The sequence below is a fragment of the Lactuca sativa genome, chromosome 5 (assembly GCF_002870075.4).
Source record: "Lactuca sativa cultivar Salinas chromosome 5, Lsat_Salinas_v11, whole genome shotgun sequence".
Taxonomy (NCBI): Eukaryota; Viridiplantae; Streptophyta; class Magnoliopsida; order Asterales; family Asteraceae; genus Lactuca; species Lactuca sativa.
The window spans coordinates 77,119,467-77,143,050 of record NC_056627.2 but is presented as its reverse complement, the minus strand read 5'-3'; the positions used below and the strand labels follow the sequence as shown (position 1 = coordinate 77,143,050).

General features: G+C 32.8%; 5 protein-coding genes across 7 annotated transcripts; 2 read left to right on the top strand and 3 right to left on the bottom strand.

Moving 5' to 3' along the window:
- Window positions 1-617: 617 nt before the first annotated feature.
- Window positions 618-5,530, top strand: LOC111907086 (casein kinase 1-like protein 3). Of its 3 annotated transcripts, none has more exons than XR_006192247.2 (17): window positions 618-872; window positions 972-1,012; window positions 1,883-1,952; window positions 2,043-2,191; window positions 2,306-2,401; window positions 2,549-2,619; window positions 2,724-2,785; window positions 2,871-2,934; window positions 3,023-3,107; window positions 3,227-3,353; window positions 3,458-3,540; window positions 3,651-3,711; window positions 3,882-3,982; window positions 4,078-4,309; window positions 4,568-4,610; window positions 4,720-4,817; window positions 4,921-5,530. XR_006192247.2 is itself a non-coding variant. In XM_023902877.3 (14 exons), the coding sequence occupies exons 1-14, from the start codon at window positions 797-799 to the stop codon at window positions 4,213-4,215; spliced, it is 1,224 nt and encodes a 407-aa protein (XP_023758645.2). In that variant the 5' UTR covers window positions 618-796; the 3' UTR covers window positions 4,216-4,472. The 3 variants fall into 3 exon arrangements, 1 of the variants encoding a protein (XP_023758645.2); XR_006192246.2 differs by having other exon boundaries at window positions 4,918-5,530; XM_023902877.3 differs by lacking the exons at window positions 4,568-4,610; window positions 4,720-4,817; window positions 4,921-5,530 and having other exon boundaries at window positions 4,078-4,472.
- A 4,738-nt stretch (window positions 5,531-10,268) lies between these two features.
- LOC111907088 (uncharacterized) lies at window positions 10,269-12,342 on the top strand. The gene is made up of 4 exons (XM_023902880.2): window positions 10,269-10,666; window positions 11,287-11,403; window positions 11,511-11,581; window positions 11,880-12,342. Exons 1-4 carry the CDS (start codon window positions 10,460-10,462, stop codon window positions 12,193-12,195), a joined length of 711 nt encoding a protein of 236 aa, XP_023758648.1. The 5' UTR covers window positions 10,269-10,459; the 3' UTR covers window positions 12,196-12,342.
- A 114-nt stretch (window positions 12,343-12,456) lies between these two features.
- Window positions 12,457-15,142, bottom strand: LOC111907087 (ultraviolet-B receptor UVR8). The gene is made up of 5 exons (XM_023902879.3): window positions 14,947-15,142; window positions 14,668-14,838; window positions 14,254-14,289; window positions 13,861-13,961; window positions 12,457-13,790 (listed from the first exon to the last, which is right to left on the bottom strand). Exons 1-5 carry the CDS (start codon window positions 15,038-15,040, stop codon window positions 12,600-12,602), a joined length of 1,593 nt encoding a protein of 530 aa, XP_023758647.1. The 5' UTR covers window positions 15,041-15,142; the 3' UTR covers window positions 12,457-12,599.
- Window positions 15,143-17,679: 2,537 nt separating this feature from the next.
- Window positions 17,680-18,593, bottom strand: LOC111907089 (uncharacterized). The gene has a single exon (XM_023902881.3). The coding sequence runs from the start codon at window positions 18,554-18,556 to the stop codon at window positions 17,816-17,818; it is 741 nt and encodes a 246-aa protein (XP_023758649.2). The 5' UTR covers window positions 18,557-18,593; the 3' UTR covers window positions 17,680-17,815.
- Window positions 18,594-21,724: 3,131 nt separating this feature from the next.
- Window positions 21,725-22,886, bottom strand: LOC111907082 (uncharacterized). Its single transcript, XM_023902873.3, has one exon. The coding sequence runs from the start codon at window positions 22,657-22,659 to the stop codon at window positions 21,910-21,912; it is 750 nt and encodes a 249-aa protein (XP_023758641.1). The 5' UTR covers window positions 22,660-22,886; the 3' UTR covers window positions 21,725-21,909.
- Window positions 22,887-23,584: the final 698 nt, after the last annotated feature.

Sequence of the window (23,584 nt, the reverse complement as noted above, 5' to 3'; positions counted from 1 at the left end):
TAAGCTTTGATACCAATTATAGTTTATAAAACGCGATTGCAAAGAGTTTTAATCAAACACCTCTTTGATTAATTGGAAAAAATAACATGCCTCGATATCTATACATATATACTCCTAAAACTATCGATTTGTAGAATTAGATCACAATTAGAAAACTAGAAACGGACTTGTTTATGATTTCCTAAAAACTAGGTTGGTCTCCAAGTTCTACTCGACTTAGGATTCCAACAATGAGAAAGTTTTCCAATATTGTATAAGAAAATAACAAGTATTTAATGAAATAAATAAGAAATGAAAAGAAACAAACTAACGTCCATTTGATTCAAAACAAACTGAAACTACAAATTGAAATTGATAACAAAATCTTTTAGGAACCCAATCCACGATTTTCGTATGAACATCATAACTTACTCTTATTATTAGTATTTAGGATTAGGAAAAGCGAATAAAATCGATATCGAATTATCGATATATAATAATAATATATTTTTTTTCTGCCAAAAATTTATTCAAAGGCCCAAATTGGTGAATTGGGTTTACGCCTACGGTGTCACTGACGGCGTAAGCAAACGTGGTGATATGGCAAGAGGGAGCCCGAGGACTCACCCAGTCATTATGGTAGCAAATCAGTGACGTGGCAAATATTCGATGCCAGCGAGGCCATCTCGAACGTATCGAAACCACGAATCTTCTCCCTTCACGAATCACAAAAAACCCTACCTGTCGCACTCCCTTGATCCTTTTTCATCGAATCTGTAACTCCTTCAAAGGAGCTTGAAATCGGCACCAGAGATCCATGGAGAGGATCGTCGGAGATAAGTACAAGTTAGGTCGCAAAATTGGAAGCGGATCATTCGGTGAAATCTTTCTCGGTCTCTACCTTTTCCATCTCAAATCTTAGTCTAGAAACGAGACTTCATTTATGTTCATGTTTTGTACTGCTTCTCACCACTTCAAATTTGTGTTTTCAGCTACGCATGTGGATACACATGAAATTGTTGCTGTAAAAATGGTAAGATTTAGTTTTAGATTTGAAGTATGCGTTCATCCGTGTTTGTTTTGATTGTTCAACTTTTTCTATTAGTGTATGCTTTTTCCGATTTGTAGCGAGTTATGTATGTAGTTTTCTATTTTTGTGAAACGGGTTTGATGAATCAACTAGAACCGATCCGATTTCGGTATGGGTAGACCGCAAACAAGGATGGATGAATAAATACCTTTGTCTCATCTCTAATGGAAGAGTATACTGCTCGATTTCTGGATGATATGGATCTACTTTGTTTGATAGAGAAGAAGTTCAGTTTACACACAGTGGATTTGTCATTTGTGTGGCTAGAATGCTATACTTGGAGTGGTTTCATGGTTTCTAATGATTTTAGCACACCCTTTCATCATTCTAGCTTTTGGGAAGATCTAACAATTGGTATTATAGCCATGAGATACTTCGATTAGTAACCAAACAGAAAAGGCTACTGACACTGAGGAGCTGGAACTGAACTTTTGTTGGTATATATGCTGCGATAGTGTGATGAAGAGGGTAAAAGACAATAGGGTGTGTTGTCTAGTATTGCTGATATAAAAGCCACCATGTACATCTTTTCTATGGAACCATGATGGCATGTCATTCAGAAACTACATTTGTGCACAGTATGGCATCATATGGAATAGTGTCGCTTTCAAATTTCTTTGTGGTTCTCTCATGCTTTGTCACTTGATATCTGCTAATAGGTGGATAAGATCCAGACATAGTGAAGACCCCTTTGTGATTTAAACTTGTATCAATAAACCTAATATGCTCGATAGCTCACATATATTTTTTTTCATACTTTTCAAAAATATTTGCTAATCAGCATTTAGCTAATGAGCAATCAAATTTTACTAGGAAAATAGGCAAACCAAGCACCCACAATTGCTTTATGAAGCCAAGCTATACAATTATCTCCAGGGAATAGGTAAGTTAATGCAACATTTGCTTTGCTGAAGCACAAATTCTTATATTCAACATGTTCTCCAATTCTAATTCTTACTTTCATATCCTGCAGTTGGAATTGCTAGCATCCATTGGTCTGGGGTTGATGTTGAGGACAATGTTCTTGTTCTTGACCTTCTTGGGCCTAGTCTTGAGGATCTATTTGTTTATTGTGGAAGAAAATTCTCATTGAAAACAGTTTTAATGTTAGCTGATCAAATGGTAAAATCTTTAAACATATGCTTTAATTGCCTTTCATCCATAACTTTTGGATAACAAACAGTCTACACCAGTCATTTTAGTTCTAAATTTTAGTTTGCAATATTCTTTTTACAGCTTACAAGAATAGAACTGATGCATGCTAAAGGATTTCTACATAGAGACTTGAAACCAGATAATTTTCTCATGGGTCTAGGCAGGAAAGCAAATCAGGTAATTTCAACTGTTATATATATATTCTAATACAACACCTTTTTTGGGTTTTCTAAATTTCAGAATAAAGTATAAACCTTTTATAGAGTGAATATTATGATGTATGCTTATAGACTATCTACTAACTTCACCAATTGTTTTAATCAGGTCTATGTTATTGACTTTGGACTTGCTAAAAGATACCGTGATCCCACCACAAGTTGCCATATTCCTTACAAGTAATGATTGTTTTTTATTATTATTGTCTTCATATCCTTAAGTTTGTAACTTTTTATTATATTTTATTGATTCTTATATATTTTCTTACCATATATCTATACAGAGCAAACAAAAACTTGACAGGAACTGCACGTTATGCTAGCTGTAATACCCATTTGGGAATTGGTATGCAAAGCATAAATTCTTTTTACAATCTCATATTTTATATTTGCATTTTCTCTTATACAATAATTTTTTTAAAAAAATTCAGAACAAAGTCGGCGTGATGACTTGGAGTCTTTGGGTTATGTTTTCTTGTACTTTTTGAGAGGAAGGTATGTGCTTAAATATTTTAATTGAGTATGTTGTGAAATCTAAAAAAAATTAGTTTTTTTTTTTGTTATTTATTTATTTTTCTTGCAGTCTTCCATGGCAGGGTCTAAAAGGTGCAACAAAGAAGCAAAAATATGACAAAATATGTGAAAAGAAAGTATCAACTCCTATTGAGGTATTTATGAAACAATATACAAAATATAACTTTTTTTTTTATAGGGATAGTTCTAAAATAAAAGTCGTATTTAAATTGTTTTAGTGAACTATGAAAATCATTTTCAATTTATTTGACAGGTTTTATGCAAGAATCATCATGTGGAGTTTGCCTCTTACTTCCAATATTGCAGATCTTTAACATTTGATCAAAGACCTGATTATGGATTCTTGAAGCGCCTTTTTCGTGACTTATTTACACGAGAAGGTATACCCTTTATTCATATAATACAATATTATAGAAATTTAACCACATTTATGCTGTAAAATTTGTATAACATTGTATCTGATGTTTAAATCTTGATATTTCAGGATTTGATTTTGATTATGTATTTGATTGGACAATCTTAAAGCATCAGCAGTCAGAAAAGAATAAACCACAGAATCACTCAACTGTTAGTGTTTTCATTACCTTTTGTTCTTTACAATTCTAATAGCATTTCCATTTACTTTTATGAATATTGAATAATTATTTATTGATTTATAATGTGATTAATAATGTCAGAGTCGAGCAGTTCCTGGTGTGATTAATAGACCGATGCCAGTTCATTCAAATAAGCGCCAAGGTACTTCACTTATTTAGGAAATTTCATTAAAATGTATTTTTTTGTCACAATTTCTATAGGGGCATAAACGTCATTTAATGTAAAAAAAGAAAAAAGTAAGGAAATGGTAGTTAATAAACAGACAAACATTGCTTATAATTAAATAATTTTTAATTTTTTTTTAATGTTAGGGGTAAATGATGATTCCTACCAAATTGGGGCAACAGATCGCAGAAGATCAAGCAATATGATGATGACTCGTCCTAATGAAAATATTTCACTTGGGAAACACGTGAGTCTCCTTTTAATTAAATACACAGAATCTCCTTTTTTTGTTTCCATGCATTGTGGTCGAATGACGATTTTGCCCTTTGTTGACTTTTTCAGTTGACTAGTCCTACACCAAAGGCGTCTACCTCATTCTCAATGGGTGGCAACTTTGTTAAACCGGATGAACCAATTGACCCGACAAAAGCGACCCGCGGGTCGACTAGTTGGATCCGATCCTTACACCGTAATCGGTAACGAGAACAGGATCTGGATTTTACTTGAATTGGAAATTAAAAAAAAAAGTTAATTGCTTGGAATTTGGATGCATCTGCTCAGGATCACTTCACATGTAATTTCTTGTTCCAGTTTAAGGTTTGATTGTTATGAATATGATAAATAGGTTACTAGTTTTTTTTTTTCCTTTTTTTTTGTTTACTCACATCTGGATATTGTTGTATAGCATTTTATAATTTTTTTTCTTCTATTAAAGTAGATATTTGGTTGCCTTTGTATTTGTTGGCGTTTCATTTATATTCAGGATCAAGTTTTTTATTTTTTTTATTTAAATCAGAGTCTCTTGATGTTTATTGTGTGAGTTTTAACATAGGTACCAGAGTTGTTGCGAATGTGTATGCCCTAACCCGTATCAGGTACTTAAAGTTTTTAAAACTTTGACCAAATGGTTATTTATTATTATTATTATTAACTTTTTTTTTAATGATAAAATGCTTATGAATTTGTATTATCTTTATTATTCAGCTTGTTGTATAAAATACATGTTAAATGGATTTTGGTGGAAGATGGTGGATTTATGGTTGTGGGTTGGTTGGAAAGCAATTGTGATGCGAGATTTTAAGGTAATTTCTTATTTGGCAATTAAATAATTTGGAATATATGATATGATATGATATAATTAAGCAATTGTGATGCTGATAGTTTTTTTTTATTATACTTAAGTAGAAGTAGCAGGATGCAAGGCAAAGGGTTGGAAGATTTGGTTATATATAGTTTTAATTACTCCTACTGCTGAATCAATGGAAAGCTTTAAAATCTGTGTTGATCATGAATGAAATTCGTTGAATGAAGCACAAACAAAAACGAATATGATCATGATCAATGATCATATGGTAAAATATGACACAATATTGCAGTTGCTTGTGAAGGTGGCTGGCCTCATGTACAAAGTAAAAACACAAGCAGCACAGGTGAATTTCCTGTCTTTCTTTTTTTACAGCCTTTAAAAATTGTTGTAACCCATTTTATAGGTGTTTAGGGTTTGATTTTTGTATTCATCTGTAACTATAAAGTTGAATAGTGAAGCAAGTTAGGGTGTAAACAAGCCGAGCTCGAGCTTGGGATTGAGCTGGTTTAATAAATGAGCCTGAGCTCGAGCCGAGCCGAGCTTTTAATGAGCCAATCCCGAGTAGCTCACATGTAGTTAAAGCTCGTTTACACTCCTAGAAGCAAGCGACAAGTAGATGCGTTAGTGAGTTATGTTGTGACCAATATAAAAAAATATCAACGTTATTAGCATCCTAATATTTTAATTTACTGGTGTTAGGGCTAAAAAGTCATTCATATCCCCTAAATGAGTGGTATTCTGAACATATATTTAAAATATGAAATGGGCCCATGCATTTTGTAGCGTGAGTGAGTGGTTATTCGGTGATAAATGTTTGAGAACAAAGGACCACGCAATTGCAAAGAAATTTTGTGAATGTGTTATTCATAACAGTAGGATTATGTTTTAATTAGAAATAAGAATGCACTTTTGGTCTCTGAAAAATAACAAAACAGATTGCTACTAATTTCAGTAGTTTGTGAAATGGGAAAATTTAAAAAATAAAACATGCATAGAAATGACGAATGTGAAAGAAGTTGAAAGTAATTTTATAAAAATAAATTCGTAAAAGATGTTGTAAAAGATGTAGAAATTGAGAAAAAGCATTTTTCTAAAAAAGTAACTAATAAAAACAGAGTTGGCAATGATTAAATTTTTGTGTAATTTTTTTCCAAAATGATGATCGATTTAGTGTAATTTTTTTTTGCAATGATTAATTTTTTGTGTAATTTTTTTCAAAATTGAAAATAAAAAAATAACTCAGTGTCAAAATTTTAAAAAGTGAAAACTAGAGCTGGCAATGATAGATCTTGGTTGGGTTTGGGTTCAGCTTATTTATTAATTGGGTTGAAAATTTCAACTCAACCCAACCTGTTTGTTTAAATGGGTTGATATTTCCAACCCAAACAAACCTTTCAAATAAATAGGTTGTTACCAAGTTGACCCGTTTATATAGTTCATAAGCCATCTTATTAAATAAATTGGTTAATTTTGGGTTGACCCATTTAAAATAAAAATAAATTAATTAATTAACTAAATATGACACCATTTAAATTAGTTATAGATTTAAACAAAATTTCAAAGTATGACAAAAGCACAATCTCAAGTCACATATACAAAGAAATTCTTAAAATAACATTAAATATATATAGATTTTTTAGAGTGGCTAGTACTTAAATTAATACATGATAATATTTAAATAATTATTAAACTAAATATGAATTAAAGTTAAATGAGTCCGTGAGTTGAAAACGGGTTGATAAATTTCACCCAACATAACCTATTTAATTAAATGGGTTAGACGGGTTGACCCATTTAACTTAAATGGGTTGAAAATCTCAACCTAACCTGCTAATTTTTGGTTGGGTTCGGGTTGAGTTGATGGGTTGGGTCGATTTTTGCTAGCTTTAGTGAAAACTTATAATCTTTTGTGTATATTTTTCAATTTCGACACGTCTGCATGTCTTGCCAAAATGTCACATCATCATAACTGACACGTCATCACGCCACATCTGTAGACAACTAGGTTGAACGATCAAGTAGTCAGAATTATAACAAATTGGGAATGGAGTGTCTAATTTGAGACAAAAAAGTAAAAGTGTCAAAATCGAATTTTCATGTAAACTTAGTGACTTTTGTGGTATTTCATTAGGAAATCTTTAAAAAAAAGCTCATTATATTTTAGCTCTATTGACAAAAAAAGTCAACCCTACACCCCACTTTTTTTTTTTTTTTTTTTTTTTTTTTTTTTTTTTTTTTTTTTTAACCTTTGAAACCGATAAACACTTGCAAAACAACCATTGTACTTGGTTAGCGTCAGTCAGTTTTAAGGATTAAATTGTAAAAAAAAAGGATAACTTTTCATTAATAAAGTTAAAGTTAAACGACTTTTCTAGAGATTTTCTTTTTTATATATACTTTATTTATTGAAAACATAAAATCAAGAAACCATCTACATCCCTTTCACTAAAAAATGTCACATTTTTTTATTAACAAACACAATAATAATAATTTATATATTATTTTTTGGGATTTTTTGTGATTCTCTTTAATAAATATCATTACTACACTCATAAAGATATCATCTAAATACAATTCTAAAATAGAGCTCCATGATATACATGACTTAAAAATGAACTCCTTCCGATAAATCAACAAAAGTCCTATTAATTGCATTTAACATGTGTTTTTATAATTATTGTAGCTCTTATATTAAGGTTATTGTCATAAAAGCCTTCATACTTACATGAAACATGAGGTTATGTCCTAAGTCCAAATTTGTGTTCATGAACGTCTCACATTTAGGTAAGTTTTGTCATTTTGGGCTTTTTATCAGGTTGTAAAGAGAAAGAACAGTAGGTGAACGATGGTTATGATGGTGGGTCGGAGATGAAGAATACAGAAGGTAGGTCATAGATGGTGCTGATAGGGGCTACCGATGTTTTATGGTGAAGATGGTGTTGTTGGCAAAAGGGTGGTGGTGGTGATGTGTAAATATGAGGGCTTTTATGACATTGATGACCAGTTAAGAGGGTGCAAAACCTAATAAAAAAAGTTAAAATGTATTTTTTTTTGACAAATATGAGACATTGATGAAAATAAAAAAGACTTTTGTTTATTTGTCGTAAGAAATGCGTTTCTAAGTTACATAACATGTATAACGAAGCTCTATTTAGGAATAACAACCTCTTATAAAATTTTATTTTCTGAGTTGTCGTTCAATTGTAAAAGTATCTTCCATAAGTTGTAGTTTTATGATAAATGTTTTACACCCAAAACCTAAAACAATAAAGTAATATTTAGCCTAAAAATACATTTCTTGCAACAAATCAACAAAGTCTTCGTAAGTTATATAAGATATAAGTGATATCTTTATGATTATAGTAATAATATTTATTAAAAAAAATCATAAAAAATTCTAAAAATGATATATAAATTATAATTATTGTGTTTTTCTAATAAAAATTATTATTATTTTGAATTTTTTTAATAAATAAATATAAGTTTTCTTCAAATAAATTTAGTTTATATATATATATATATATATATATATATATATATATATATATATATATATATATATATATATATATATATATAATCTCCACATAATCTCAAATAAATTTATTATTTTGATATTTTTCGATTTCGACACGTCCGCATGTAATGCTAAAATGTCACGTCATCATAACTGACACGTCATCACGCCACATCTGTAGACAACTAGGTTGAACGATCAAGTAGTCAGAATTATAACAAATTGGGAATGCAATGTCTAATTTGAGACAAAAAAGTATAAGTGTCAAACTCGAATTTTCATGTAAACTTAGTGACTTTTGTGGTATTTCATTAGGAAATCTTAAAAAAAAAGCTCATTATATTTTAGCTCTATTGACAAAAAAGTCAACCCTACACCGAACTTTTTTTTTTAAACCTTTGAAACCGATAAACACTTGCAAAACAACCATTGTACTTGGTTAGCGTCAGTCAGTTTTAAGGGTTAAATTGTAAAAAAAAAAGGATGACTTTTCATTAATAATGTTAAAGTTTAACGACTTTTCTAGAGATTTTCTTTTTTATATATACTAAATTTATTTGAAGAAATCTTTTATTTATTTATTGAAAACATAAAATCAAGAAACCATCTACATCCCTTTCACTAAAAAATGTCACATTTTTTTTATTAACAAACACAATAATGATAATTTATATATCATTTTTGGGATTTTTTGTGATTCTCTTTAATAAATATCATTACTACACTCATAAAGATATCATCTAAATACAATTCTAAAATAGAGCTCCATGATATACATGGCTTAAAAATGAACTCCTTCCGATAAATCAACAAAAGTCCTATTAATTGCATTTAACATGTGTTTTTATAATTATTGTAGCTCTTATATTAAGGTTATTGTCATAAAAGCCTTCATACTTACATGAAATGTAAGGTTATGTCCTAAGTCCAAATTTGTGTTCATAAACGTCTCACATTTAGGTAAGTTTTGTCATTTTGGGCTTTTTATCAGGTTGTAAAGAGAAAGAACAGTAGGTGAACGATGGTTATGATGGTGGGTCGGAGATGAAGAATATAGAAGGTAGGTCATAGATGGTGCTGATAGGGGCTACCGATGTTTTATGGTGAAGATGGTGTTGTTGGCAAAAGGGTGGTGGTGGTGATGTGTAAATATGAGGGCTTTTATGACATTGATGACCAGTTAAGAGGGTGCAAAACCTAATAAAAAAAGTTAAAATGTATTTTTTTTTTGACAAATATGAAACATTGATGAAAATAAAAAAGACTTTTGTTTATTTGTCGTAAGAAATGCGTTTCTAAGTTACATAACATGTATAACGAAGCTCTATTTAGGAATAACAACCTCTTATAAATTTTTATTTTCTGAGTTGTCGTTCGATTGTAAAAATATCTTCTGTAAGTTGTAGTTTTATGATAAATGTTTTACACCTAAAACCTAAAACAATAAAGTAACATTTAGCCTAGAAATACACTTCTTGCAACAAATCAACAAAGTCCTCGTAAGTTATATAAGATATAAGTGATATCTTTATGATTGTAGTAATAATGTTTATTAAAGAAAATCACAAAAAATTCTAAAAACGATATATAAATTATAAATATTGTGTTTTTTTAATAAAAGTTATTATTATTTTAAATTTTTTATAAATAAATGTAAGTTTTCTTCAAATAAATTTAGTATATATAAAAAAAATCTCCACATAATTCCTAAACTTTAACATTATTTACGATTTTTTTTAAACCCTTAAAACCGGCCCTAGCGAGTTGAGTTTTAATGGTCAAATTGAAAATAAATAAATAAATAAATACTAGTAACTTTTTTTGTAGATAAAACCCAAATATAATGATTTTTTTTTATTCGGATTTTCTTTAAAAAGAAAAACAACCGAAGTGGTAAAAACTAGACAGATCTTCAGCGAATCACCTTTTTCACCTTTCTATCAACACCCCACCACACTTTCTCTCCACAGGTTCGTAACTTCTAAACGATCAGATTATACACATCAAAATAGCATGAGAGAGAGACAGAGAACGAGATCTCGCAATCAATAATTTAACGATCCAGACCATAGCGAAGTTTAGGTTTTGATCAGATCAGAAGAGGTTAATTTCCGATCAAAATGTCCACAGAAAGAAACTATAATCTGGTTAAGATGAAATCCAGTAGCGGAATTCGAGATGGATCATCAGCTAAAACTAAATTCGATCCATCTGTTATCAAGAACAAAGTTGTTAGTGGAAGCTCAACCAAGCAATCGATTGATTCAAAGCATAAATTTTCGTCCACAACCACAACCACAACCACATCAAATGTTTCTAAAATTGAGGTAAAGTTCTTTGTTGTTATATGATTCTGATTAGGTTTTGTTTATCGTCGGTTGAGCTGTACCTAGAAATGAATAATAATCTATTACTGGGCTAATTGGATGTTTGAAATTGAAATTAATCAAACAATTTATGTTATCGTTAGTAGACTCGATCGAATTGCAATTGTAAATCTGCCGATTCTATCAATCGGAAACGTCGACCCCAATTTGATTCCCTTCATCTCACAAATAAAGAAATAAAAGGATAAGAATGTTTTGTTATCCTGATCTGATTAATCTTCAACTTCTTGGAAGAAAGCTTAACAATTGTGGTGGAATTAACATATGTGGAGAATAATTTAAGAACTAATTGTTGTTGGCTGAATGTTTGGTAAACAGATTATGAAAACTGATTATCCAGATACGTAACCTCACCTAAATTAACTGATTATCAAACTATCTGATGCTGGTTCTTCAATTTCCAATGTTGAACTTGAAAATTCACATCCAAATCATAGTGGATCTTGGTTTTTTGTATGTTATACTTCGGATTTTGGGTTATTTTACTAGATTAATATCTCCATAGCTTTGAATTTTTTCTTTTGCATGTTGATTGACTCTGTCCTCTTATCATTCTGAAGGCTAAAGGAAAATCAATTCTGAGTTCTTCAAAGACCAAAACAACTACAAAGACAGTTAAATCAAGAGAGAAGAAAGTTTACTCCTTGCCTGGCCAAAAGTACGATGTTCCAGAAGAGGTACACAAACTTTTCTTGTTTTCATCATTTTCATAATACAAATCATTTGTTAAACACTACAAATGTTTTATTCTGTTATGATTATTGTAATACTTGATGTTTAACAGCGAGAACCTCTAAGGATCTTTTATGAGTCATTGTCTAAACAAATACCTTCAAGCGAAATGGCAGAGTTTTGGTGAGTTCTGTTCATAAATACTTTCTACTTTAAGCATATAATAAATTGTTATTCTTGAATAATTCCTCAATCCACTTCTTTTATCTGCTTCTAATTCTTGTTTATATTTTTAATGAGGTTCAACTAAATTATATCCAATATGTCCCTATTAGATTCATCTGTATGGATAAATGATATGAAGACGTTTTTCTTAGGATTTAATAAACCGAATAAATGACCATTTTACCCTTTTAACAATCAACAAACAGTTTTCATGAAACAGCCACCATGATTTATTTATTGCATCTGGGATATGCAGGATGATGGAACATGGGATGTTGTCACCCGAAAGGGCAAAAAAGGCATATGAGAAAAAGCAGAGGAGGCAAAAGGAAATACGAATGGGAACTCCGGTGAAATCTCAGCCACCACCACCGCCAAGTAGACCGGAGACTTCGAAGAAGCCACAACCGTTTTCACCACCAAACAGAGGCGGCGAAAGTTCAAAAAAGCCGCTGCCGCCGCCACAACCTGTTTCAAAAAATGGGGATGCGAAAGCAAATAAACGAATTTTGGAAGATAGTAGTGAAGATGATGATGATTTTGTGTTGAGCCACAAAAGAAGGAAAGGGTAAAATGGTAAAAACATGTAGTGTTGATGTCAACCGTATCTTTATAGATTGGTTATAACTTTAACCATGTGTTGTTTGTAATGTCTAAAATAGAATAACTTAATTTGATATTCAATAATAAATCATAAAAAAAAAACCATTTCATTGGAAGTTGGCCATGAGATAAAAAAAAAAAAAAAACCATTTCATTGTAAATCTGTTACAGGGACCCACACTATATGATATAAGGTAGGAAAACTTGATGTTCGGTTTGACATTAAGAAATTGCAAGTAAAATAATACATTTAACATATATATTTTTTGAAATGAAGGGTCTTTTAACACTTCTAACTAGAAATTACTTGTAAAGATCGAAATATAGATAAAAGTATAAAATATACATAAACCCGCAAAAATCCACACAAGATTTACCTACCACTACTCCCCGATGATCCGATATACTCTTTAATCATCTCCTTAACTTTATCCTTCATAATCTTATCCTCAACACCCTCGAGCATATTCCTATAAAACATCTTCAAACGCACAAGCTTCCCTTTATCACAAGATTCCAACATATCCTCCCACTCTTTCCCAACATCAAACGACCCTAATTCCTTAAACGATATCGGTATATCCTTATCTCCCTCAAAAACCTTCCCAAATAGCAAACCATATAAAAACCCCGCATAACGCTCCATCACCAAACCCCTAGACTTAACCCTCTCCATCTCTTCCATCACCGCCCCTAATCTCTCCACACCATCATCCTTAACCACCGTTTCCTCCTCGTCTCGTGGCCCCTGTGGGGGCCATGAGACAACCCTAGGGGTAAAATGGTCATTTTCATGACCATTTCCAAGAATCCCATTTTTCCCTCGCCCCCATGACCAAATCTTGTAGCCACTTTCGGCTACAAGAACAGTATGGGCCGCCCCGCAAGCTACTTGAACGGGGTCAGGGAAATTCGGGCCGTTGATCAAACGAGGAGTGAGCGCATCTCCACCGTCGGATTCAGTAAAAGTAGCTTCTGGGCATAACCCGAGCCCGTTTTCCATACCCCACGACCAAATTTCACCCGATGATGAAACTAGACTCGTGTGGAACAAACCACACGCGACCGAAACAAAACGAGAATTCTCGGGCAGCCCGATCACCATTTCCGGGTACATTGACCTTTTCGTGGTTCCCTGACCGAGCTGCCCGTTATCACCAAGACCGAAAGTCCAACATACGCTTTTCTGTGTAACGCTTTCGGTCTTTTTGTAAGTGAGTACACAAGTATGAAATGCTCCACATGCTATTTCATAAGGTGCCAATGGAGAATCCGGGCAGAACTTTTCGACTATTTGAGGGTTTGGGCTTGTTTCCGTGTGCCCGAGGCCTAGCTGCCCGTGATTGTTATTGCCCCATGTATAGCATACTAGAATACCATCTTCATTTTTGGCTAATGCCACGATGTGTTCGCTTCCACACGCGACCTTCACGACAGTGTGACCAGGGAAGTTAATGGATATTGGGGTAGGTGTTTGTTGTTCCGGGCAGCTGCCCCACATCCAAAGTGTCCCGAGGTTATCGATTGCTAGTGACATCATGCCTCCCGCTTTTACCGAAGAAATCTGGGTAGAAAAGTAAATTACTGACATAATTTATTAAATAGGAATAAGAGAAGGGTATTTTAGTCCACACCTTAAGTTCCTTCTCATTCTCGGTTGCCGATCCATCTGTCATGGGCATTTTCACCAAACATGGAACAATAGAATTCTCTCCATCAAAACCAAGTTGACCATCTGCCTCATTGTCAAGGATATAAATTACTAATATGTCCTATGGTCTACATTGGACCATTTGTTACATGACTGGAAAAGCATTCTAGGAATATTTTTTGTGATGAGGATGAGGAGGGCATTCTCGTCTTTTGCACATACGAGAGATCGAGAGCAAGTTTCTGTCCCATCTTGTTCTACCTTTTTGGGTGGAACAAGAAAAATTGCAATTTTTGTCACATTAATCCAAATGTCACATCAAACACAGTACAACAAAACCTGTCATGTCATGTCATGTCATAATTCGAAAGGATACAAGCATTGTAGCCCCAGCTCCAAACTGAACCATCATCTGAGATAAATGTTGGAAAATTAGAGAAAGAAAATGTTAGGCCACGTTTTCAGAATTTGTATATTAGATTTCAGATATTATATTGCAATGACCTTATTTGCTAGGGTTAAATGCAATTAACTAGCAATGCACTTTCATATATTTGTATTTTACAGCATCCTACTTCAGCAAACCATATATGCGAATTGTAACAATGTTGGCATCATGTAGCAATGATGATGCAACAACCATAGTATATTAGGAACAACATATCAGTTCATGCTCCAATTTCAGAATCTTGGAAAATATCTAGGGCAATTAGTAAAATTGATTAATCGAAATCCACTAAATAATTGGATTAACTGATATTTGGGGAAAAGGTAGGGATGGAAATATTACCAGCAAGAGCTAGACTGTGATAAGCACCGGCAGATATTCCAACAATTTTGACCTTATCTCTCTTATCCGTCAAACTGAATTCAATTTTCACCGGAAAAAACTGATCAACCTCCGAACCATTGCCGAGCCGGCCGAAGGTTCCTCTGCCCCATGAATATACATCACCATCAGCTTCATACAACAAAATTAAAAAGCCGAAAAGCTTCCATTAGCTCGAAACTTGTATTGTGGTGGTGGTGCCAATTAATAGATGATAAGTACTGGATAAGATTTTATTACCGGTGAGAGCAAGAGTGTGAGCTTCTCCGGCGGCAATTGCGATTACTTTCCGAGATAGATTGCCGGAATCCACGTATGTTCTTGCTTCTGCCATCGTCTATCTATTTTGGTAATTAGAATTTACAACTCCCTCGCGAATCGCGATAGATAAAAATTGCCACAAGTATGTTCCATTAGGATTACTATTAATATCAATTACACCCCCTATTTATTTTCTAACACCACCAATCTATAAACACATCATTACTCTATAAACTTTTAGAAGGTGTCTATCTTAACCGAATTTTTTTTTTTTTTTTTTTTTTTTAATCAAGTGTTTCATGGAGATTAATCTCATTATAAAAGTATTTTATAAGATGATGCATATAGTGGTTTTCGTGCCAGAATTATAGTCCTCATTATATAAACTAGATTGTAGTGATAAAGTGAAATCACAAAGTTGATCTTCATGAGATCTTGTACATATTATAAGTTATAAGTTATAACCCCCTTTTATCTTGCAAATGCGTTTTATGGTGGTGCAAGACAAATCAAACATAGAGTTATGTTACTAATTCAACAACGATTAGAAAAGACTGTTGCTAGCTTTAATTTAGTATCGTCCTTATTAGCAACTATACGATTAGAAAAGATTGTTGCTAGCTTTAATTTAGTATCGTCCTTATTAGCAACTATACGATTAGAAAAGATTGTTGCTAGCTTTAATTTAGTATCGTCCTTAGTAGCAACTAGAGATGTGCATATTAACAAAAAAAACTAACCAAAATCAACTTAACAATAACTATATTACAATAGGTGATGTGGTTTCTATTTTTGATTAACCAAATATATATGGTTAGGTTATTGTTTTCATTCAAAACCGAACCGAACCAATAATATTAATGAATGTTTTTAATATAATATAATATTAAATATGTATTATGTAATTATATTTAGCAAGACCGGTCCTAAAGAATTAAATATCCTGAAGGGCTCACGAAGAACCAAAGAAAATGGGCTCTTATTGTTATTATAAGTTTTGATTTTTAAATAAAAATATATAATAAAAAAATAGGGTCATGTGCAGCTGTCCATTTTGCCCCCTTCTCCCATGATATTTGGAATCGGAAATTTAGAAGGAAATTATTTGAAATTAAATGGGATAATCTTCTATCATATAATGTTATAAACACTGAATTTTTTTTATATAACAATATACTTTATGTTTTTCAGTTTTTATAGCAAAATATTTTTATTTTTATCTCATTTTTTTTACCATTATCATTTACCAATATTAACCATTAACCATAACCATTAATCTATAAAAGCGTTAATCAAAACCAATATCAACCAATACTCACTGACTACCAAAATACATTAACCACTTATAATAGATATGGGTTACTTTTAGTTTTCTTATTAATCCCATTAAACTCAAAATTCCTATTGTGAGAAATGAGTAGGATTCAATAGAATGGGAAGTTCAATCCTTATTGAACTTTATACTCTCTCTCCTCACACACACACACACACACATATATATATATATATATATATATATATATATATATATATATATATATATGTGTGTGTGTGTGTGTGTAAGGAGAGAGAGTATAGAGTTCAATAAGGATTGAACTTCCCATTCTATTGAATCCTACTCATTTCTCACAATAGGAATTTTGAGTTTAATGGGATTAATAAGAAAACTAAAAGTAAACCATATATTATTTTATATTTTAAAATTTTAATTGTAGCTTTTAATTTATATTTTCATGCTAATTAATTTTTTTAAAAAATAACAATAAAAAGAAAATTATAAATAATGTGGCAATCTATTAAATTGTATAGAGTTTAATGAAGTGTAAAGTTTAATGAATAAAGTTGTATAATGAATGAAATGTATATGTATCGATCCATTGAACTTATATGAGTTCAGTGCATTGGAGATGGTCTAACACACATAAATTTTACACACATAACCGATTAAAGGAAACATTTGACCCCTTAAACTTGTATAAAAACAACATTTGGTCCCCGAACCTTGTAACTATATAAATTTTACATTTTTAAGATGTGTTTGAAAACGGGCTTCATTCTCACCATGTTTAGGTTTTCTTGCATTGTTTACACCACAAAATAAACAATTTGTTTTGATCAGTGTTTTAAATATCGGCCTAGACGGCCGCCTAAATGTTAGACGGTTTGCAACTGATTACGATTAGGGATGTTTGGCGGAAATTGATCAATATCGGTCAAACTCAGGCTAGGCGGTCCTCGGCGGTCCTCAGCGGTCCTTGGCGGTCCTCAGCGGTCCTTGGCGGGAATATTTTAAAAAATTTAAAATTCAGAAATTGAACCAAAATTTTCAAAACTTCAAATTTTTAAATTTTTTAATATTCAAATTTTCAAATATTATACCAAATATTTCAAAATTTCAAAGTTTAAACATTTTAAATCTTCAAATACAATTTTTTTCTTAGGATATATTAAGTTTTAAAATAGTTTTATTAGTAATTTATGGTCCCGATTAATCCTCCGATTAATCCCCACCAAACCGATTAATCGCTTGACCCAGTCGACCACCGAGCTACTGTTTGACAACAACGGAAATAATTACCAAACAGATGTGTTGATTGGAATTGTTTATGGTTCGCTAGGCATAATGAGTTAAAGTCATATTTTATCAAGGTTTCAAAACTATCATAAACATATTAATAAACCCACGTCCGATTAAAAATTGCACTAGACAGACACAGATAGGTTCAGAGTTGTCAATATTAATAACAATAGATGTACGTATTTACATGTTAAATCAATCCCATGAATTCTAAACAAATTGAACAAGAAAAGAAAAGAAAAAAAAAATGAGAGAAATTAACATTAGTCTCTAATTAATTAAATTCACCCCACAATAATCTTCACCCTGTTGATCGTTTTCATCTTCACTAACATACGCCGACAGATTAATATACTTCTCCTGTTCAGCTCGATCTCTCCACCTTGCTCGACATATCACACAACACGTTGATCTTCTCCTACTACTCCTCTTCCACGCCATGAAACAATCTTCATGAATCGGATTCTTACAAGTGGCACACGCCACCAGTTTCCGATCACCTCTCCCCATCTCCTCCAGACACACCGGACAATTCGAACCCTCTTCTGCCACCACCGGCGGCCGTTTCCCATCCGGGTTGGTGGCGGCACGGTGGAGATACATTTCCTGGAAGCGTTGTCGGATGGCTACACCGGCAACGGCATCTGCAGAGACGGGAGCTGAGAGGAGGCGGGTGAGTTGGCAAGGATGGAGGTTTCGGCGCCATAAACAAGGGTCGTCGAGGGAGATGGAGAGGATGCGGATGTAAACGAAGAGGATGTGTTTGCATGGGGTGGTCCGGTCTGGGCATGTGCAGGATGGAGCGGCGGAGAGGGTGACTGTGTAGACGTTTCCGGTGGCGCCTAAGATGAAGAAGTCGTTGTTAGAGCGGTGGAGGAGACGGAGACGGTGTTCTAGTGCACGGAGGACTCGTTCTGTGAGAGGCTCAGGTGGGTATTGTGTGTAGTCTGCTGGCGGCGGTGGCGGTGGTGCTGGTGGTGCGGCGGAGGTGGAGGGATGTGCAGGTTCCATTTTTTTTTTGGGTTTTCTTGTGGGGAAATGGTGTGGTGATGGGGGTATTGTAGGTGATGTAGAGATTCTTGGAGGAGACGTGAGGGGGAGGTAAGGGCGTAAGTTAACGGGATAAGTTACCGGTTGCCTCGTTAAAATGAGGTTTAGGTTGTCCGTAAGGCAAGTCAACATGTACAAGAAGGGACTTATAAATAAAAGACAATTCATTGATTCTTAATATAAATCGAAATTTCTTGAAAAATTAGAAGGAAAATTTTCAATTTGTAAGGCAAATAGTTAATATGTTTAACTTATTCCGAATAAACAAATAAAATGAAATAAAATATACAAAATACAAAATATTATTTTTAGATTTACAAATTATAAAGGAATAAGAAAGTTAGATAAATGACACAAAATATTTAAAATACCAAAATGTCTTTTGTAATATGAAAAGAATGGTTGGTTTAAAATCATGACCCTTATTAATGTGCTTGACTACTTGTAATTGTTGATTTTGGTTGACAGTCTTTATGGCATAACGGAGGTTGAACAAAGAGAGTTCAATCAAATGCCAACTATATGTATATTATAATTAATTCATAAAAAAAAAAAAAAAAAAAAAAAAAAAAAAAAAAAAAAAAAAAACTCACCATTTTGCATTGATATAGGCTAATATGAGGTTCAATCCCATTGAACTCTATGTTTTTTCTCTTTTATATTATATTCAATTTAATTCTATTAAACTCCTATTTAACTCCAAATTGTGGATGCCCTTAAGCATTACAGTGTTAATTAAGTTAGCATATATTGGTCTTCACCCCTATGTATTGCTTCATACGTTTTAGACATTCACTTAACCAAAAAAACTAGTAATATCAAATTTGAACACAAAATCAGAAGAAAAAACCCGACTTTCTTGGTAGTGTAAAGTTGTAAAGACACTAAGGGAGAGGTCGAGAAGAAGAACTAAAAATTTGAAATAAAACTCCCGTCTCCTCGTCTTCTTCGGTTCAACTGACTCTTGGAATTAGGCATGCAAGACGAATTTACCAAGAAATTTAAGGTGTTCTTTTCTTTTTTCCCGTTCGACTTTTGCCTTCTCAAACCTCAAATGGAGTCTTTGTCAGGAAATATGTCTTGGGCCTAAATGAAATGCATACCCAAAAGAATAAACAAAAGTTGATGCCTTGGGCCAGTCCTGATTAACATGTGGTACATGTCATTTGAGATTGTCGTATGTCTTGTAAAATGTAAATGACATTTTGTTCATGTTGTATTTTTTATTACTTCCAATATGAAAGAAAAAAAAAGCATGGCTCACTAGATATTTAGATGTCCAATCATTATTCAATGTGCATTCTGTGTGGGTCATTCAGACATATTTACTGTTTTCGGGCTATATATAGAAATAATATGGAGAATTAATTAAAGGAATCCTTTCAAAAAGTCACAACACATTTAAAGAACATTTTTATGTCTAAAAATAATTATATAAAACTATTTTGTCAATTACATGACTAATTATGTTTTTTGTAAGTAATGCTTCATTACCATGTGTTTAGTTTATGTATGATGACACTCGTTGACGATCATTTATATCGTTATAATTACTATGTTGAATATTGTTAAAACTAGTTGGGTAAGTTTCACGTAAACAGCTAGGTACGTTGGGCCGAAATATATGTTATCCGAAAACACAAAAATTGGTCGTCACATGTTGGCATCGAAAATATGGACAAACTGTCAATTAGGATTTGATGATATTGGTAACTTGTATTTAATAAACTAACTTTGTATTTTCTGTGAATTGTAAAATATAGACAATATGTCCTAATAGCAGATTGTGTAGTCAAACAAAAGTTGGTCTATATAGAAAAGAAGTTAGTACAATCTCTATATCACCAAAGGGCTTGTAGCCCAGCGGTATCAGGTGGTGTCCTCCCTCTTTGAGGTCGAGGGTTCAAGTCCCGTTGTGGACACAGGTGGAATAGGTGTTGTTAGCTTATGACTAGATTAGATTTGCCGGTTCAAAAAAAAATGCAATCTCTATATCAATTAAGAAACACAAGAAGAACGAAAAAATAAAAGACAATCTCTCCGTCATACTATAAAAGACGTTATGTTAATTTGTTAGAATGTCATTGTCAAATTTAGGGATGATAGTCCGATCCGATTAAATAAATCTAAATTGATTTTGATTTTCAAAATATGGACCTAAATATAACAAACTAACCAAATTGCAATTTGTTTTGATTGATTTTTACAATTTGTTTTTTAAGAGGCAATACATAATATATAACTTTAGTATTAGCCCAATCAATAAAAAAAACTTGAGAAAATAGTTTAAATCGTTATGAATTTAAAATTTATAAACAACTACAAATTAAGAAAAAATATATTATAATTTTAAATTTTATAGATAAAAACTTTTTTTTTATAAAAAGTACGTTATAAAGTATTAAATGAGACTTTCTGATATATTAAAAAATTAGTAAATTATTAAAATACTAAAGATATATATTAAAAGTAAATAAAATAAATAAATAAATAAAAATTGTTAGTCGGATATTTTAGACCATTCAGATTTTATTTTATAAACCAAAATCAATCCAAAATCTTAAATAATAATTCGGTTTTTTCGAAAACCAATCCAAAAATCTGAATATTTGTAGCAAATTGTTTAATTATATGATTTTTTTATTCAAATAATAAACATACCTATTCAGATTTGAGTTGTGTGTTTATGTATAATCACATTGTTTAGTTGTTTAGGTACTCTATACTGATACATAGTACATTGTTTAGGTGCTTTATAACACCTAAATTGTTTGAGTTGTGTTTAGGTACTCTATAATGATATATTCTTAAACATCTACATACACCACAATCGTTTTTTCTCTTCGACAAGGAAATTATTAGCTCCTTAATAAACAACCTCTTATTCAAAGATTCAAAGGCATGATCCTCTTGTTTCTCGGTTCATACAAACTTAATGGTTGTGTGATTGTTGATCGAGTAAGATATGATTGAGTCAAGGTCTAACCAAGTTAAATATAACCTTTAATTTAACAGAGTAAGAGAAATATTAGAGGAGTCTACCGAATCAAAAGCTCTTAAATGAGTATATCAAACATTTTAAATCTAACCACTAAACCCAACTTTTTACAAAACCCGATAAAAAGAACATATCAATAACAACGTTGGACTTGCTAGCCGAATTAAGTGGGAGTTAACTGCACACTGCATGGTATGCGAGTAGATGTTTCTATTTATATTTTGAATTAATCCCATCAATTCCAAACAAATGGACAAGAAATAAATAAAATATGAATGAGAGAAATAAAAAGTCTATCTCTATTTTTTTTATATCTCTAATCATTTACATTCACCCCACTATAATCTACATCCTGTTGACCATGTATGGTGTTTTCATCTGCGCTAACATACGCCGAGAGGTTAATATACCTCTCTCGTTCAGCTGGATCTCTCCATCTTGCACGACATATCACACAACTCGTCAATCTTCTCCTACTGGTCTTCTTCCACGCCATCAAACACTCTTCATGAATCGGATTCTTACAAGTCTCACACGCCACCAGTTTCCGATCCCCTCTGCCCATCTCCTCCAGACACACCGGACAATTTGAACCCTCTTCCACCTGCACCGGGGGTCCCTCCCCATCTGGGTTTGTTGTGGCACGGTGGAGATACAGTTCTTGGTAGCGTTGTCGGATGGCTACACCAGCAACCGCATCTACAGAGACGGGAGCAGAGAGGAGGCGGGTGAGTTGGCAAGGGCGGAGGGTGCGGCGCCATAAACAAGGGTCGTCTAGGGAAACAGAGAGAAGGCGGATGTAGACGAAGAGTATGTGTTTGCATGGGGTGGTACTGTCAGGGCATGTGCAGGACGGGGTGGCGGAGAGAGTGACTGTGTAGACATTTCCGGTGGCGCCTAAGATGAAGAAGTCGTTGTTAGAGCGGTGGAGAAGAAGGAGACGGTTTTCAAGTGCACGGAGGACGCGTTCGGTGAGAGGCTCAGGTGGGTACTGGCTGGAGTCGATTGGTGGTGGTGGCTGCGGTGGTGTATCCAAGGTGGATGTGGAGGGATGATCGGAGTCCATTACTGTTTAGTTTTTTTTGGCGGGAAAGGGGTAATGTATAGAGATTCTTGGAGGAGACGTGAGGGGAAGGTAAGAGAGTAAGTTAACGGGATAAGTTACCGGTTGTCTTGTTAATATCACCTTGAGGTTGTCCGTAAGGCAAGTCAACATGTACAAGAGGGGACTCTTAGAGGGGGTTTGAATCAAAATAAAAAAGCCTATAAGGATAACGATTTATTTTATTTTATTTATATTCAATCATTTTTTACATTATATATCATTTTTTTTTTTAAAACGGCCGAGATTTTATTAAAGCCACAACCTAAAGAGCAAGGCTGGCCAAAAAGAGAACAAAACAAACGGAATTACAAAATAATTTCCATAATTTCCCTTATGTTTAACCCAACCAAAGATCATCGAGAGTATATTATCCGTCAACTTCGAGGAGGAAATTCGAGCCTTGTTGAATAGGTTATCGTTTATCGCTTTCCAAACACACCATAGATAACCATAGAGGATAGTCAAAAGAATTTTTCGTATTTTGGGACAATTGTCCCAAATTACAGCAAACTTAAAGATATCGCTCACCGATTGGAAATTTTGCCACAATATTTTACACAAACTAAAATTCCACATTAACACATTAGAAGTAGGGGTGTTCATAACCGGATATCCGAATTTCGAATATCCGAAATTTCTGATAGTTGATTTTTGGTATCCGATTCTGTATCCAAAATTTCGGATACGGATTCGGATACCAAAACGGATATCCGAAAATTTAAAATTTTGTTCAAATTTGAAAGTTTTTATATTAGAAATACATATTTTTATATTAGAAATACATATTTTTAAATTAGAAAGGAATATGAAGTAATATATGTATTTAATTAAGGGTATTATGAATATGTATTAGTTATTAACAATCATATTATAAGACATGTGATTA